At 41.6% G+C, this 19,296-nt stretch overlaps 1 protein-coding gene across 1 annotated transcript in view; it reads left to right on the top strand.

Moving 5' to 3' along the window:
• Positions 1 to 19,296, top strand: part of slc18a2 (solute carrier family 18 member 2) — a 49,798-nt gene that overhangs the window by 26,254 nt on the left and 4,248 nt on the right. The window contains exons 10-14 of the mRNA XM_038773156.1: positions 1,641 to 1,736; positions 2,991 to 3,069; positions 3,411 to 3,462; positions 4,437 to 4,500; positions 6,917 to 7,036. Coding sequence (XP_038629084.1) covers positions 1,641 to 1,736; positions 2,991 to 3,069; positions 3,411 to 3,462; positions 4,437 to 4,500; positions 6,917 to 7,036 — 411 coding nt within the window. The remainder of the gene's footprint in view (positions 1 to 1,640; positions 1,737 to 2,990; positions 3,070 to 3,410; positions 3,463 to 4,436; positions 4,501 to 6,916; positions 7,037 to 19,296) is intronic.

The following is a 19,296-nucleotide window of genomic DNA, read 5'->3' as shown; positions in this document are numbered from 1 at the left end:
TACACTCCAGGAATTCCTCCTCTACGGTATTGTGACTAATTTGATTTGCCCAATCTACGTGCAGATTAAAATCACCCATATTAAAGGTGCTCCTTTATCGCATTGATCGCTAATTTCCTGTTTAATGCCATTCCCAATATCACCACTACAGCTTGGGGTCTATATACAACCCCCACTAATGTTTTTTGCCCCTTGCTGTTTCTCAGCTCTATGATTACAGATTTCATATAAGAAGTCCACATTAAGAATATGAATTCACCTGAGGAAGGAGCAGCGCTCCGAAAGCTAGTGTTTGAAACAAACATGTTGGACTTTAACCTGGTGTTGTGAGACTTCTTACTGTGCTCACCCCAGTCCAACGCCGCCATCTCCACATCATAGATTCTACATTGTAATGCATATCAATTGCATCATTCATCTTTTCATTTACACTGTGTGGTTAATGGTCATGCTTTTAGCATCATTTCAGGACCTCAACAGAGAGTTCAACAAGAACACTACCGACTTGCATTTACATAGTGTCTTTAAGGTGGATAATGTTTCAATGCTGATTGTAGATGAGTAAACAGACAAAGTTGTACTCTGAGCAAAGGAGGACATATTGTGTCAAGTTTCAAGGAAATTATTGAAGGAAGGGCAAAAGATAGAGGGGTTTAAGGAGGGAATTCCAGAACAAAGAGCATAGACAGCTGGAGATATGACTACAATGCGAGGGGTGAAGCAAGGAAAGAATACACAACAAGTTGAGGAATAGAAATTCTGGATAGGTTATAGAATTGGAGGAATTTACAGAGATAGGGAAGGATGAGGCCATAAAGAAATGTAAACTTGAAAATTAGCATTTTAACCTTGAGGTGCTGGGGGTCTAGGATCTTTATAGGTGAACAAGGATTGGGGTGATATTAGAATGGGACTTCCTGCATGAAGGGATAGACATGATGGATTTTTGGATGCGCTGATGTTTAAGGAACACGAGACTCAAGAGTACATTTATCAGCTTGAGCTACCCACATCGGTAGTGAAGGTCTCAGTTTGCAGTATAAGTTTGACTTGAGCTTGCTGCCTGGCCTTGCTGCGGGTCCCGGTAGCTGTCGTGCATAAGTGCAGCCAGTGAGTCTTGAAGATTTGACGTTAGTCACAGGAGAATATAACACTGAGAAGATAGAAGGATGTGGCATAGGTGAGGTTCTCCCATTAACAAATGCAAGCAACTTATCAAATAATTTATTGCATTTATTCAGGCTTTGCATCAAAGGTGGTTCTATCATCTCCTTTTGTGCAATCATTGATTCGAGCTTGGTAAACAGTGATGCAAACTATCAATGCATCCGGTATTTCATTAAACTTGTTGAAAATTGAACAGGCTTGTTTGCTTAAGTGTTTAACCTTTCAACAATAAATATTAAAACTCACAAGAATAGAAGCATTTCGTGTAATTATACCCACTGCTTGATTTGACAGTGTTCCCTTCTGACAATCTTTCCTTTGTTGGAACTGCTCCTGATAAAGGGTACATTTTTCTCAAGTCCTACCTTATTAAATTCATTCTGTGCATGCGGCCATCTCTACCCATGAGCTTATATTTCAGCATTAATAATTGCTGGTCATTGTTAATAATTTGGTTCTTTTATTTTAATAAGGAGCCATATGCTTTGCTAATATGGGCATTGCAATGCTCGAACCAGCCTTGCCCATTTGGATGATGGAAACCATGTGTTCCCCGAAATGGCAACTGGGTAAATATAAATTTTATACTACTTTCTTATTTGAAATTGTCAGTAACTATTCGAGAATTCTCTGGTCATCATGCGCAGCTATATTGTTAATGCTTCTTAATGTTGCGCTGGTGAGTGTTATTAACATATCGATGAATAAAGGAAAATACTTACATTTATATAGTGCCTGTCGTGGCCACAAGATGTCTTAAAGTTCTTACAATCAATGAAGTACTTTAAGTGTAGTCACGGTTGTAATAAAGGAAAAGCCGCAGCCAATCGTGCACAGCAAGCTCCCACAAACGGTAATATGCTAATGACCCTATAATCTATTTTTGCAACGTTGATTCAAGGAATAGATATCGGCTAGGACATCGGGTTTAACCCCCCTGCTATTCTTCAAACTAGTGCCCATGGTATTTTTGTTATGTCCCTCTGACTGGGCGGATAGGGCATTACCTTAAAATCTAACCCAAAAGACATCCTCTCGGCTGTGCGATTCTCCCTCAATTGAGCGCCTGGCTTAGAGTTTTGTGATCAAGTCCTGGAATCAGACCTGAAGCCTCACCAGTCTGATTCAGAGGCAAGAGCATTACCAAGAACTGAGTCATGTCGGGACACTGCAGTCTACTCAGAGATTGGGTTCATGTTTTGACCGGATACATCCACCAGAGGGAACCTGCATTAATATACTCCTCAGACCTCTTACCACACCAAGAAATGAGGGCAATTATTCTTCCCGCAGAAGTTACCCCAAATTTCAGAACTGTCCCGATTTTTGATATGCCTTCAATCGCATTGGTTACTTCTGAACTGTCACCTTTGAACAGATTTGAATTTTTAACATTTAGTCAGACAATTGGCCGACACGAAACTTTAATTTTCCATATATAAAGTAACATTCATGCTGCTAATTCATTGCACAGGGTTTTAAATGTTCAACAGCTAACCAAACAAGAAAGTATTCCTGCTAATACTGATTAATATTAAGTAAACATGAAGCTCTGCAAGTAGTACTCTTTCTCAAAGAAATTTTGTACGGTACAAAAGCAACTGGATAAAGAAAAAAACGATTTTCCTACACTGGTATCATTCTACAAATATTATTCTTGTTCTTCTGTTATTCTAGCTTATCCTTCAATAGGAAATTAGAACTGTTTATTCATGCTGCAGCATTTTATTATCTCTACAGTTATCAATACCTGCTTCTTGCAGATTGTGATTTCATTATATTTGAGTGACATTAACGCCGATAAGCTTCATTTCGGTTTTTAGGCATTGCTTTTGTTCCAGCAAGTATCTCGTATCTAATTGGAACTAACATCTTTGGTATCCTTGCACACAGAATGGGCAGGTAGGAAATTACCCTGTGAACCATCTATTGAGCATGTAGGTCTCGCAATCTGTGCAATGGGTTTTGATGACTTTAATAATAAAAACAGATCAATAGATATCCAGTGGTTCCTGTCATAAACCATATTTAATAATCTAATACCCTATGTGTCTGCTTGCTCAGGAAATGAAATCACGTGGGTTTGTTTTATGAAAGAAAATGTATAAACTTGGCCGTCAGACTAAGCTATCTCTCAGACAGCAGCCATATTAAGGGAAAGCCAGCTTCTGAATATGAAAGCACTTGAATGGTTATCATCAGCAAATCCGGCCAATACTCACCAGCTCTCATCTCTTCCTCAGGTGGCTGTGTTCCCTCCTTGGGATGATACTCGTTGGAATAAGCATTGTTTGTGTAAGTTTAACAATATCAAATTGGGGTTATCAAATGGCTTGCTGGAATGAAGTCGGTTTGAATCACCTTTCACTAAATGTGGCACATTTTAATTCCTGAAATGCATCAATGGCTTTTAAATTTAATCAAGCTTCTCCAATTAACTGCTGGGACTTGACCTTGTTCTTTTGATGCAGGCTATGGTCCAAAATACATTACAAGCAACAACTTGGGCATATTTTCATCCTTTTGAACGTGAATGCATGGATTTAATGATGAATGAGTTTCCTCTACATTGCATTCCACAATTTAAGGAAAATTATTTTATATATAAATTTATATTCTTAAAATGAACGTAATGAATAATGATTATTAAATATATGCAATCATTATTTTTGACACTACATTCATTAGCGTGGAACTAGATTTCGCAGTCAGCGACAAAGTAATTGCTGATGACCTTCAAGAAATCAGTCCATCTCCGTGACACAGAGTCCCCCTTTCCCAGGGTCAGTTTGAATCTGCCACCAAATCACAGGGCTTTCCAGGTGTCCAGCAGCAGTGATGCCATCAAGCAGAATAAGCAGCCAATGAAATTGAAAGATTCTCGCAGACAGGAAATCAGAAAGTACAGGCCACTGAAATCCTTCACCTTTAATGTTTAATTTCACAGCTAGTGAAAGAAGTGATTGAGACATAGACAAGGTATTAAGGAAGAAGATAAAATATCCAAATTTAAAAAATTGTAGATTAGACCCATGTTTTTAGTGTTCATAAAATATGTTAGAATTGGTGAATGGGACACAAAATAGGATAACAAATAAAGTTATGGATAATGTTTCCTCTGGAATAGGGGAAGAGTAGTTAGAATTGTAAAATATAAAAGTGGTACTGAAATGGAATGGAAACATTCACAAATGAAATTGCATCAAAATTGAGAATTCAGATAAAATTATTTTACAAAACAATTAACATATTTGTTTCATTAATTACAGGTACCGCTTGCCAAAAATATATATGGACTCATTGTGCCAAATTTTGGAGTTGGTTTTGCCATAGGTGAGCAAAGACGATGATATCTTAATTAAAGGGCAACATGCAGAACACCATCTTGTGAGAGAGGTTATTGTCTGAAGTTTAGATCAGCCCCAATCACCAATTAATGAGCATAAGTAAAAAAACACATCATGTTCACTTGTTTCCATTTAAATACAAAAGTAACAGTAAAGAAAACTATCAAGTCCCCTAATTTTATGATTGCAAGAAGCAATGTTGCATTTGATATTGTATCAAATGAATTATGAACTTCAGTGCCAGGGTGATGCTATATTACAAGCATGGGCCTTAGATCAGTCCCTATAGGGTGCAATGTGTATGTATGGCAGCATCATTTCAACAGACTAATATTAAAATTACAATTGGCAAATTTTGAAAATTACTCTAGGGAGAGAAGGGCTTAAGTGATATAATGAGAAACCAAGGTGAGGTCGATCTGTACAAAACAACATTCAACGATGTCAAATGGTCTTTTAGAAGCATTAAAAAGTTATAGCACAAAAGGAGGCTATTCAGCCCATCTTGTCCATGCCAGCCCAAGTATACCCAGGTGCCCTTTCTAATCTTACCTTCCTGCACCTGGCCCATAGCCCTGTATTTTATAGCTTTTAAGGTACTTTTAAAAAGAGTTTAGGGTCTCTGCCTCCACCGCCAACTCGGGCAGCGTATTCCAGACTTCTACTACCCTGTGCATAAAAAAAGTTCTTCCTCAGGTCTCCTCTACACCTTCTGCCACTTATCTTGAATCTACATCCCCTGGTTCTAGAATTCTCCACCAAGGGAAACTATATAATCCTGTCCATCCTACCACTTCCCCTCATAATTTTGTGCACCACAATAAGTCACCCCTTAGACTTCTTTGTTCCAAAGAAAATAATCCCAACCTATCCAATCTCTCCTTGTAGCTACACCTCTCTGGCAACATACTTGGAAACCTTTTCTGCACTCTCTTCAGAGCAATTATGTCCTTCCTGTAATGTGGTGATCAGAATTGCACACAATACTCCATTCGTGGCCTCACCGGTGTTTTATACAATTCCAACATTATATCATTACTTTTATATTCTATATCTTTGCCAATGAAGGAGAGTTCCATATACTTTCTTTCCAGCCTTGTGTACTTGAACTGCTACATTTAGGGACCTATGTACTTGTACGCCAGGATCTTTCACTTCATCTACCCCTCTTAGTATATTCCCATTTATTGTGTACTCCCTAAATCCATGATCTCGCCCTTCTATGTGTTAAATCCTATCTGCCACTTTATCGCCCAGTCCACTAACCCATCTATATCGTTTTGGAGTTTATAGCTAACCTCTATACTGTCTACCACTCGGGCAAACTTTGTGTCATCTGCAAATTTCCCAATCATGCCCCCCACATTCAAGTCAAAATCGTTAATATACAACACAAACAATAAATGTCCCAACATCGAGCCCTGTGGAACACCACTTGAAACAACTTTCCATTTGTAAGGGCAGCCATCGAGCATCACCCATTGTTGCCTGTTACTAAGCCAACTTTTTATCCAGTTTGCCACATTGCCCTGTAACACATGGGCTTTTTCTTTTTTGACCAATATGCCATGTGGGACCTTGTCAAACGCCTTCCTAAAATCCGTGTACACAACATCCACTGCACCACCTTCATCGACTCTTCTTCTCACTTCCTCAAAGAATTCAATCAAATTTGTGAGGCAAGACCTTCCTTTAACAAATCTATGTTGACTATCTCTGACTAGTCCATAAATTTCTTCGTGACTGTTAATCCTATCTCTCAGGATTGATTCTGTTAATTTCCCCACCACTGTAGTAAGACTAATTGGCTTATAACTGTTTGGCATTTCCTTTGATCTCTTTTAAACAATGGAACCACGTTGATATTTCTCCAGTCCGCTGGTACCTCCCCTGTATCTAGTGAGGATTGGAAAATACATCCTCTGAGCATCTGCTATCTCCTCCTTGACCTCCATCAGTAGACTCGGAAACAATTCATCTGGCCCTGCCAAATGATCAACTTTCAAGGATTTCAAACCTTTGAGTACTTCCTCTCTCTTTATAAAATAATAAACTTCTAATTTTTAAAAAAAAACTTGGCACACCCCTAAATTTAAATAAAAAAACAGCAAATGCTGAAAATACTCAGCAGATCAGGCTGCATCTGTGGACAGAGAGACAGTTAACATTTTAGGTTGTTGATCTTTTGTCAAACTTGTTCTTGATCATCAAGTGGACAGATGGGTTCCTGATTGTAAATCTGAAGTATGAAATTTTCAGCACATTAATGTATATTTTAATAATTTAATTTTGATTACCTTGTCTTTTTTTTTAAATGCGTTGAATCACTGGTGTGTTTGTTACTTCTGGTCAAGTTGCCTTTCTGGAACTGTCATCTCTAATCAATGTGTTAATCCTTTTAGGAATGGTAGATTCTTCTATGATGCCTATTATGGGTTACCTAGTGGACTTGCGTCACGTCTCTGTGTACGGAAGTGTTTACGCAATTGCAGATGTGGCATTTTGCATGGGGTTTGCATTGGGTAAGTTTATCCAACATTGTTGGGAATCAAAAAAAGAGTAATAGCTTGCTTGCAAGGTAACAAATCAAATAGCTTGCATTAGTGTAGCATTTCAAAGTCCTTAATGTCTTGTATTATGCTTGAATGTTGTTAATTGAACACTAGATGGCCCTAGAAGGGAGAAAACCTATTGTAACAATTGCACTCCAGGGTCTTTTTCTTGAATGTTATATCCAGAGAGAATGTTCTGGAAGGCCTGAAATAAAAGCAGCAATTACATTGTCACACACCAGTTGAAGGTTTATCAGATATCTGAATACTTCCCAGCAAATGAGGTACTTTTGAAGTGTCGTCACTGTTTCAGAAGCAAATGCTGCAGCCAATTCCTGCACAGGATTCAGCAATGAAGTAAATTATTAAGTATTCTGTTTTAGTGGTGGTTGAAGGATCACTATTAACCAAATATCACTCACTTGATGCAAAGCAAGCTTGCTCAACAATGTTACAATAGAGATAGGATTCCATATTCCTAAAAACATACTTATCCACAATGAGCAGTGAGTTGGAAGTTCATACTCAGACTCAATGTTTATTGTGCGACTTTAAAAGTTTTTAAGTTAGGAGTCTCACAGGAACACATTACATCAATCATTTTTTAATTCATTTACGGGATGTGGGTGTCGCTGGTTAGGCCAGCATTTATTGCCCATCCCTAGTTGCCCTTCAGAAGGGGTGGTGAGCTGCCTTCTTGAGCCGCTGAAGCCCTTGAGGTGTAGGTACATCCACTGTGCCGTTAGGGAGGGAATACCATGATTTTGCCTCAGCGACAGTGAAGGAACGGTGATATATTTCCCAAGTCAGGGTGGTGTGTGACTTGGAGAGGAACATCCAGGTGGTGGGGTTCCCAGGTATCTGCTGCCCTTGTCCTTCTAGATGGTCGCGGGTTTGGTTTAGAAGGTGTGTCGAAGCAATCTTGGCGAGTTGCATCTTGTAGATGGTACACACGGTTGCCACTGTTCGTCGGTGGTGGAGGGTTTGAATGTTTGTGGATGGGGGAGCAATCAAGCGGGCTGCTTTGTTCTGGATGGTGTCGAACTTCGTGTTGTTGGAGCTGCACTCATCCATCCAGCAAGTGGAGAGTATTCCATTACACTCCTGACTTGTGCCTTGTAGATGGTGGATGGGCTTTGGGAGGTCAGTTACTTGCCATAAGATTCCTAGCCTTTGACCTGCCCTGGTAGCCACAGCATTTTAACTAAATTAAACCAAAATGTTTTAAAAGAGTCCCCAATTCTTTTTTTCCAATTAAAGGGCAATTATGCATGGCCAATCCACCTGCCCTGTGCATCTTTGGCTTGTGGGGGTGAGACCCTTGCAGACACGGGGAGAATGTGTAAACTCCACACCGACAGTGACCTGGGTCAGGGTCGAACCCGGGTCCTCCGCGCCGTAAGGCAGCAGTGCTAACCACTGCGCCACCGTGCTGCCCTGGTAGCCAAAGTATTAATATGGCTAGTCCAGTTCAGTTCCTGATCAATGGTAACCCTCAGGATGTTGATTGTAGGGGATTCAGTGATGGTAATGTCATTGAATGTCAAGGGGCGGTAATTAGATCCTCTCTTGTAGGAGATGGTTATTGTTTGGCACTTGGTCAGCATTCACGTTTATGTTGTATCCATAAGGCACAGAATTGCTATGGCGCAGGAGGAGGCCATTTGGCCCATCATGTCTGCACTGGCTCTCCAACTGACTTAGTGCCATCCTCCTGCCTTTTCCCCACACCCAGCATATGCTGACAAGTCTGAAATGTTCAAATAATTGCTGTGTATGTGGGAGATGTTGGGGGAGGAGATTATCAATGAATCAAAACAAATTTATAGACTGCGATTCTCCGTTCCCTGCCATTGCAAACAAGAATCCTGATCGGGTGGAGAATGAGACGTCCTCCGAAAACCGGGTTCGGCGCCCATTGCCAATTTCTGCAGCCCCGCTGCCGGCCTTGGGTGCTACCCAACCTGTGCCAGCGGGATCACAGAAATGAATGTTTACCATGCATACGCATGTAATTAACTGGCTGGAAGGCCGAAGCCCAAGTCTCCTCCCCCACCGTGATGCTCCGACCCCCACATTGGAAACTCCACTGGGGGAGGTTTGGAGAGAGGTTGGGCAAGCACAGCCCTGCTGCGGTGGAGCCCGGAGGGGGTCAAGACACCGATAAAGTGCCCCCCCTGCTGCTATCATGCTGCAGAGGTGGGGGTCCCCCAAGTGTCCGAGGAGTTAGCTCGTCACCACATCGAAAGCAGCTAAGTGGTTTCTGCTGTGAGAAGAGGAAGTGAAACCACTTAGCTCCTTTTGAGGTGGAGAGCAGCTGTCAATCATAGCAAGAGTGTTCAGAAACATTGTGGTTAGCATCAAAGTCGGAGACTTGAGATGCATTCAAATGTGAAAGGAAATATAAATAAACAATCAACCAAGCACTGTGTCAGCACCCATAACAGAAGCTGCTTTAAAGTCTTTTGTCTGAGGTGGCAAGATGGCACAGTGGTTAGTACTGCTGCCTCACAGCTCCAGGTACCCGGGTTAAATGCTGACCTCGTGACTGTGTGGAGTTTACACGTTCTCTCCGTGTCTGCGTGGATTTTCTCCGGGTGCTCCTGTTTCCTCCAGTCCAAAGATGTGCAGGTTAGGTGGATTGGCAATGCTAAATTGCCCCTTAGGTGTCCAAAGGTTAGGTGGTGTTGCTGGGTTACCGGGGTAGGGTCAAGGTGTGGGCTTAAGTAGAGTGCTCTTTCAAGGGCCAGTATAGACTCAATGGGCCAAATGGCCTCCTTGTGCACTGTAAATGCTATGACAGGGACAGTGTTCCTACTTTTGATTCTCACTGGAGTGCTGTTCATCTGCCGGGGGGGGGGGGGGGTTGTCTGATGGGGGGGGGGCATTGGTTTGAGGCTTTGCTCACCCTCATGCGTGCGTGCTGTTGGGGTGGGGGAGGTGCCCCATCATTCCCATTATTGGGTGGGGGGGGGGGGGAATGCCCCTGGGAGGGGTGGGGGGTGGAATTAGCATTGTGAGAGGGGTGTCGGCCTGTCACCAGACCTCAGGATCGGGCCCGCTCAAAATGGTGGCCTGATATCAGGATTCCGGTGGGATCCAGTTAGTCTCCACCACGCATATATTTGCATGGTTAAGGAGTGAGACCCGCACCTGGGCCCTACTCCCAGCACCAGTGGAGACCAGTCCCGATTCTCTGATAGTTCCAGAACGGAGAATCCAGGCCATGGTATCCAATATCTGGTTTCAGTCTTTGGCTAAGATCCAATTGCTCAAATCTGACCAATAACTACAATTTCCCAATCCTCATTAGATTAGTCTACCTACCGCAAAGCAGCAAGAATATGATTTAAAACTATGCTAGAACTCTGCATAGTTTTTTATCCTTAGAAAAAACAGACACCCTATAATTTGGAAATGTGTTCATTTGAATATATATTTTTAAAGTGTGTCTGAGGAGAGTCTTTATTATTACTTTTTTAAAAAACTTAATTTTTTAAGCATTAGTTAGTTGTTGTGGAAAATAATGCCTCAGCTAGTGTCAAACAGCAGATGAACGTTGAGAATGGGGGTGGTGGGAGAGAGTAAACTTCATTAACAGAGTGAAACGAGATCATTCGGAATTAAATCCATTGTTTGACTGGGCTTGTTTCTAATTTGGTGGACGCAGAGCTCCAACCAGTTGCTGCTAATTCACAGCTGAGCCAAAATATGTTGGCCATATAGACTCTCTCCCTCTTGAACAGGGAACTACACATTGTATAAATTTGACAGGTAAGCAGTTAAAGTGACTCTGCCAGGAACAGCCAGTGTCCTGTCTGCCAAGACGCAGTATAATGTGGATAAATGTGACGTTATCTGTTTCGGTAGCTAAGATAGGAAGGCAGATTATTATTTGAATGGGTGTAAATTGGGAGAGGTGGATACTCAGCGAGACCTTGGTGACCCTGTGCATCAATCGCTGAAAGTAAGCGCGCAGGTACAGCAGGCAGTAAAGAAGGCAAATGGTATGTTAGCCTTGATTTTTAAAAAATGTTTTATTGGGTTTTATACATGGTATACTTACAAATGTACACAGTAAGAAGTCTTCCAACACCAGGTTAAAGTCCAACAGGTTTGTTTCGAATCAGTAGCTTTCGGAGCACAGCTCCTTCCTCAGGTGAATCTGAAGAAGGAGCAGCGCTCCGAAAGCTAGTGATTCGAAACAAACCTGTTGGACTTTAACCTGGTGTTGGAAGACATCTTGCTGTGCTCACCCCAGTCCCAACGCCGGTATCTCAACCAATCCAATAAACCCCCACTTTGTGGGCTTTGGATGAATAACTACAAACTTGGCAAGGAGTTCGGTATTCTGGGTCTCAATGTTAGGGCAGTGTTCTTTGAGCCCTTTACAACGTCGTTATGTTTTAATTATGTCCAATGCCGGCATCTCCACATCATGGCTACAAATGTACAGAGAAAGCCAAAAAATTTTTTTTAAATAAAAACATAAGGGAAAAAATCCCAGAGGAAGTAAATATACAAAGAAGCAAGAAAATGTCATAACACATGGCAGTAAGTTGGGGGGGGGGGGGTTCTTCCCCCCTTCTCTTTTTTTAAATTACAAAACAAGCAAAAGAAAAGTGAGTGGAAGGGGCACCGAAGTCACTTGCATCTCTTAGTCTGTCTTCTTTTTTGATTTTGTCCATTTGCCTCAGCTTTGGCCGTCTGTCGTTCCTTCTTCCTGTTCTTTCTTTCTCTCTTTCGCCTTGCTGTGCTTGTTGTGGTCGTCGTTTCCTGTGCTCTCCCCCTCAATTTGTATTCCCTCCTCTTTACTCCCTTCTGGCTCTGCTCTGTTGTTCTCCTTCCCTCGTCCTTCCTCCCTCCCTGTCCCCACCCCACCCCCTTCAGTGAGAGGATTTGAGTATAGGAATAGAGATGTTTTACAGCCATTTTATAGGTCGTTGGTGAGAGCACGCCTGAGTATTGTGTGCAGTTTTGGTGTCCTTATCTGAGGAAGGATGTTCTTGCTATGGAGGGAGTGCAGCAAAGGTTTCCCAGGCTGATTTCTCTAATGGCAGGACTGTGATATGAGAAGAGACTAAGTCGGTTATGATATTATTCATTGGAGTTTAGAAGAGTGATAGGGGATCTCATAGAAACTTATAAAGTTCTAACAGGATTAGACAGGATAGATTCAGAAAAAAATGTTCCCCACGGTGGGGCAGTCCAGAATTATGGGTCTTCATTTGAGGATAAGGTGTAAATCTTTTAGGACTGAGTTGAGGCGAAATTTCTTCACCCAGAGAGTGGGGAATCTGTGGGATTTGCTACCTTATGTACGAGTGCTGCCAGTATCTCCCATTGTATTCATGGAGAATTGAATTTTGAGCTTACTCTACAGGCCAATAGTGTAACTTTAATATTGTTGTCCTGCATGAACCTTGATCTGGAACTGCAGGAGTCTGCAGCGAGAATAATGAAGCAGTCACTGCAACTTTATCGTAACTTGTGGGTATGAGTGAGAAAAGCAATGTTGGGCTGGGTGAAGAACTGTGCTCAATGCCCTGGGGGTCAGTGTTGACCTCCAATACGCATGCACTGTTCCAAAACATAATAAACTGACCAAATGTTCAGATAATATTAAATAAATTAGCATTGAAGAACGACAAAACAATCGCACACCGAAATGGACCCAGGAAAGCTTAAGTGGGCAAAATTATGACTGTTTACATTCAAGATGCAAGTGCAAAATGTTTGAAATTGGAAGAGAGATACACAGATATTTAATAAATGGCATCAACTTGATTTGTGGAAACTTTGATTCAACAGGGGCAGCAGGGTAGCATGGTGGTTAGCATAAATGCTTCACAGCTCCAGGGTCCCAGGTTCGATTCCCGGCTGGGTCACTGTCTGTGTGGAGTCTGCACGTCCTCCCCCTGTGTGCGTGGGTTTCCTCCGGGTGCTCCGGTTTCCTCCCACAGTCCAAAGATGTGCGGGTTAGGTGGATTGGCTATGCTAAATTGCCCGTAGTGTCCTAATAAAAAAAAGTAATGTTAAGGGGGGGTTGTTGGGTTACGGGTATAGGGTGGATACGTGGGTTTGAGTAGGGTGATCATGGCTCGGCACAACATTGAGGGCCGAAGGGCCTGTTCTGTACTGTTCTATGTTCTAACACTTTGGATGTTCAGTAATTTTAGAGCAGTAATTAGCAAAACAATTGGAATACTAGTATATTACTGAATCATTAAAATAAAAGTCTGGCACAACTGTGGCCGTCATATATAATTTTTCATTACGTTTTTGAATGCTGCATTCAGTCTGGTCATTAAAGTTCAAGAAACATCTCACAGCCCTAGAGGCAGCGGAGACCCATGAGGCTGATTGCTGATATTGGAGAATGAGTTAGGTGGAAAGATTAGAAATCAGACCCGTCAGTCTTGCAAGAAAATGAATGAAAAATGAAAGGAACGGAAAGGTTAATCTTGAGGGCTTTAATTTAGAGTTCATTCGTAGGAAATTAAATCATAGATGCAAACAATAAAAGGCAAATTCAAGGCTGCAGCCAGGAAAGAGCAATGTAGCCGCACACCGTGGAATTTTGTTTATGCCTCATTTGTCTTCAAGATCTGTGTACAATGATACAAATAAGCTGGACCAAGGAATTTGTGTTATTATAATAGTTTATCAATCAGGCAGATTTGGATTGATCGTTTTAGGCACAACTTGTGTCAAGACGATAATTGGGTCGCAGTTCACTTGGAGGCAGAGTAATTTCTTTTCTTAACTCTTTCTTGAGAGAGATGCAATATGGAACACATAGTTCAGTTTGAGACAGAATTCTTGTATCAAAGAGTTTTCAAATGTCTCTGTACCTTCTCGTTGTTGATGCTGATTACTGCTCATGAAGTGCACTGACAGCCATTGCTGGCAAAAATAACACTGAAAACAAAGTAGCACGTCCCCATAATTTGAAGGAATGTAATATTCATGTCAATGGACATCAGAACTGATATCAAGTCCATAATCTGATCTCGATTCAGGTTATAATTGTAAATCTATACATCATGGAGAGATACAAAACTTATGCTATATAAAAATAGACTGATTCGTGGTAAATATTATCTAACAGAATCAACTTCATCTGAACGCCATGCACAATTCAAAATGTTGGAAAAACATTCCGTCACAATTAATGTTTCGCTTTAGCCATTTTTCTATTGTGTTTTATATTCCAATTCTGCAAGTTACAGGCACACTCTGGGGTCAGATGCCTTTATTCTTGTGCCATTTGATGCCACTGGCTTCAGTGGCATCATGGAAATCAGGTCCTCTTGTAAATGCTGTCAAAAGACGTCTGCCATATTCTCAGTGTCATGACAACAGCAAAGAGGGAGTTTTGCACAAAACAAATCTATTGTTATTCAAATCAAGGCTGATACTCCAGTGCAGTACTGTGGAGAGTCCTTTACTAAAGTAGTCCATGTCCATATCAATATGCAGCCAAGACCTGTTCAATATTCAGGCGGAGAAGTGGCAAGTAACATTTGCCAGGTAATGACCATCGTCAACACGAGAGAACCCAACCATCACCCCTGATATTCAATTCAATGTCTGTAATACGCTAGGTTTTGTTCCTTTTTGTAGACATTGTAGTAGTTTTGATACACCCGAGTGGCTTGCTACGCTATTTCAAAGCACATTTAAGAGTCAACCACATTGCTGTGGGTCTGGAGTCATATGTAGGCCAGACCAACTAAAGACGGCAGATTTCTTTAGTAAACCAGATGGTTTTTTACGATAATCATGGTTTCATGGCTACAATTACTGAAAATAGATAGCTAATTCTAGATTTGTTAACTGAATTCGAATTCCACCACCTGCCATGGTTGAATTCAAACCCCATGTCCCCAGAGCATCAATAGCCTGGGCCTTTGGATTACCAGTCCAGTGACATTACCGCTCCACCTGCCCCTTTAGTCTAAACATGGACAAAAATGAACTTAAGAGGCGAGATTAAAGGGACTGCCTTTGACATCAAGGCAATCAAGTATGGCATCAAGGAATTAAAGCAAAACTAGAGTCGATGGGAATCAAGGGGAAAACACTCCTTCAACATCCACTCCCTCCACCACCGATGCAGTTCCAGCAGTGTGTACTATCTACAAGCACCTTTCCAAACCCGTGATCTCTACCTCCTAGATGGGCAACAACACCACTACATGCAAATGCCCCTCCAAGGCACACACCATCATGATTTGAACTATATTGCCGTTCCTTCATAGTTGATGTATCAAAATGATGGAACTCCCTTCCAAAAAGCACTTTGGGAATACCTGTACCACATGGACTGCAGCGGTTTAAGAAGGCAGCTGACCACCACCTTCAAGGGCAATATCACAAAAACAGATTATCTGGTTCATTATCACATTGCTATTTTTGGGGAGCTTGCTGTGTGCAAATTGGCTGCTGCATTCTCTACATGTGGTTTTCAAACTTTTTTTTTCTCAGGACACCTGCCATTCGGACGACCTTCGCTACCCACACCATGTTCGCATACCTTTACTGTGAAAGGGGAGACCTGCTTGGTCCTCACGATTTCACTTGAATCAGGTGCAAAGGGGGAGAGGCCAATGTGCACATCAGGTGCAGACTTCAGCCACTTCCTTTGTGCAGTCGTCACCTTTACGAAAATCCAACCTCGCACACGTAGATCGTCATGAAGGGCAATAGAAGGGCAGCACGGTGGCCTAGTGGTTAGCACAACCGCCTCACGGCGCTGAGGTCCCAGGTTCGATACCGGCTCTGGGTCACTGTCCGTGTGGAGTTTGCACATTCTCCCCGTGTCTGCGTGGGTTTCGCCCCCACAACCCAAAAATGTGCAGAGTAGGTGGATTGGCCACGCTAAATTGCCCCTTAATTAGAAAAAATAATTGGCTAATCTAAATTTATAAAAAAAAAAAAAAAAAATGAAGGGCAATAGGAACAAAATGTGTGTTCTACTCAGCACTCCAGAATGCGGACAGCCTTGAGGGCTTTTGGTGTGTTTTTAATGTGGTATCACAGGTCAGCTACAGCAGCAGTCTTTTAATTTAGAGACAGCTCTATGTTAAGAACTGATTCTGGGGTCTCAACCACGAAAGGAATTTTTCACCCACTGCTTCTCTTTCAAATTCCAAAACTTCTCCTCTCATTTGCCAGTATTTCTCTGCATATGACACACATGGGCTTTGCATCCTTAGTTGCATTGTCACAATTGACAAAATCAAACCTCAAGAAATCAACTGTACACCGTTTTGTTCCTGAGTTTATTCTTTGTAGGCTGTTAACTAGCACTGCTGTCCTGCCCTGGACTCTCCTGTGCAGCTCTGTCCCAACAGATTCTGTTGCGAGATACTGTCCAATAGGTAAACTGCTTATTTGAGTCTTTGGTCATCTCTTACTTTTAAGAAAATAATTCATCTTCACAGATCACTTGCCTTGCTTGCCAGCAGTTGGGAAATGGGAGCAACACTGCCCTGTGATTTGGCAGCAAAAGCACATACCTAGAGGGCACTTGACGTCAAGTATGGGTGCAGGGTGTGTGATCTGCTCTCCGCTTCTGGCCCAAAAACTCCACACAGCCTCATTAATTTCCATTTAAAGGACAGGGCAGCCGTGGCTGCCATTCTTGATGTAAAAGTGGTAGAGGCTGTTGAGCGCTTCTCCCGCAATCGGGACCACCATGGGAACGGGGTGACTGATCGCTCCACGACCCATCCGCAGGTGGCGACCCACACTTTGAAAAACCCTGCCCTATATTACAGTGACTACGTCATTGGCGGTCAAGCACTTTGAGACATCCTGGTCATGAAATGCATTACAGAAATGCAAGTTGTATTTCTTTCAAATTAGATAACTGTAAGAGGCTGCTTTTGAACAGCAATGGGTATCTTTTCAGAATAGCTTTGAGATTCCCTATACGTGATGCCGTGTGAAAATAGAGGTGCCAATTTTCACAATGCAATTGCCACTTTTTAAGAAATATTTGGCACAGATGTGTCTTTCCCTATGGTGGAGCTTCACTCTGTGATTTAGCAGCAATAATTTCCCCACAGGGTCAACTTCTTCTTTGAAGGATCAACACAAGATTATAGATTGCCTAGACATGAACAATGAGACAGTCAAATTTCACTTCTATAATGTTTGGAAATGCAGTGATTCAAGTTCATGTGAAACAAGCAACTGTGGTGACAGCCGTTAGAACACCAATTCAAAACATCACAGGGTGCTCGAGTTAAGTTCTCTATCTTGGCCTTCGTGATGATGGGTGGAAAGCAGAGCGAGATCACCGGCTTCTTCACCGGGAAAAGGAGAAAATGATTTGTGATGAAAAAGTTGTGCTCCTTTACTTTCTTGCGGCCAGAACCAAATGGCATTCAGAGAAGCCCGGATCAAATACCCTTTCTACCATCTTTCTTAGTTGCGGTTGATATGTAATATGAAACACAAAAGTTACCCATGAACAAAATTCAAAGTAAACTGTGGCTTTGTTCCAGTACGCTGCAGCACTGTTATTTTGCAGGGCTTTGTGGAGTTCTGTAGCTGCTTGGAACAGCATGGTGCCAAATTGCTGTTATAGTCTCAGCCCCCTATTACAGTCTTCATCAGATAAAGAAAACTTTCACACAAAGGCCAGTAGCAAATTGCAGTTCCATTTTTTTTTCATGTTGGAGAAGAGCTGACACCACAAAGTGTGCTTTTGACCCGGTTTCAGTTATACTTCAGATACAAAGTCGGAGAGCAGCCAGAACTAATTTCCAGAGGCGGCCTCAAGTGTTCCTGTTGAACAGAGTTCAAAAGGAAAGTCATTCAATGTGTTTGGGAGTCTATGTTGAATGTGCAACAAACACAATGCAAACAGACTAATCCATGCTGACCTGATTTCTCCGGTCTAACCGTGTTTATTCTAACCAGAGAAGGGACAGCCAATGATTGCCTGATAACAAATAAAATCATGACAAAAGGCATAGATGAGAAAAGGCCATATGGTCCATTAATTCTCATCTCTCAAATAAATTAGCTTTCTTAGTTCCGATTCTGATTGTATATTGAATAATTCACTTTAAAAAGAAATCTGTACGTGTGTAGATGTTGGACAATTCTTTAGATTAATCAGCTCAATAATTTCTGACGCAGAATTTGTTTTTAGAACTGTGAGCAGACAGGTTGAAAACTACTGGCTGTGGAATTAAGAGCTGACACTACAATTAAAGTGACCTTTAGTTACCTTTATCGTCACATGGAACAATTCATTCTAAATGGCAGATTGTGGTTCATTTACCTACATTTCCTGCAGCCATAGACAATATTAAGTAATGATTGGACAGAAAGTTATTTGTAATTTCCTATAATCAGGTACATGCATAGTTTTTAGTGCACTTTGATTGAGAGAACATTCTTGTCTATAAACGTCTTGTTTGCAATATGAAATGAAATGAAATGAATGAAATGAAAATCGCTTATTGTCACAAGTAGGCTTCAAATGAAGTTACTGTGAAAAGCCCCCAGTCACCACATTCCGGCACCTGGAAATACACTGTAAAAATTCAATTAGAAATGACGAAGAATTAGAAATTACAACGTTTTACTTGATCTTCATTCCATGGGCAGCCTTATTAGCCACGTTTTGTCCAAGTGATTTAAAATCCTAATCTAAAACATAGGGCTTCAAACGCGTAATAAGATTAACATGATCAAGCTGGTTCATAGTATAACTTGAACAGCTTCAGATGATTAGCTCTACCCCCCTCAACGCATGTTTTTATCCTATTTAATTTTAACTGTCTTTTACCATTTATTTTTTTTGTCTTTCTTTATATATATTATATATATATATATATATATATATACACATATTCTCCACCCGATCTTATCCCCCTTTCCTCCTCTCCTCTTTGCTACCCCCCCACATCTACATCTGTCACAGCTTACCCTCCGATGTTAGTTTCTCTACTGTTTGGCCTTTCACACCTTTTGTTCTCTCTGGGGACTGCCGTTAGCACTCTGTTCCTTTCGATTCTGTGGATATGACTCATCTTTCATTCTCTCACCCCACAGTATAAATATTTCCCACTTCCTATGTCTTTTAGCTTCGACAAAGGGTCATCTGGACTCGAAACATTAGCTCTTTTTTCTCCCTACAGACGCTGCCAGACCTGCTGAGATTTTCCAGCATTTTCTCTTTGGTTTCAGATTCCAGCATCCGCAGT

The sequence above is a fragment of the Scyliorhinus canicula genome, chromosome 16, assembly GCF_902713615.1.
Source record: "Scyliorhinus canicula chromosome 16, sScyCan1.1, whole genome shotgun sequence".
NCBI lineage: Eukaryota > Metazoa > Chordata > Chondrichthyes > Carcharhiniformes > Scyliorhinidae > Scyliorhinus > Scyliorhinus canicula.
Note: the sequence above shows the minus strand (reverse complement) of the source record. Positions and strands in the feature narration are given on the sequence as shown.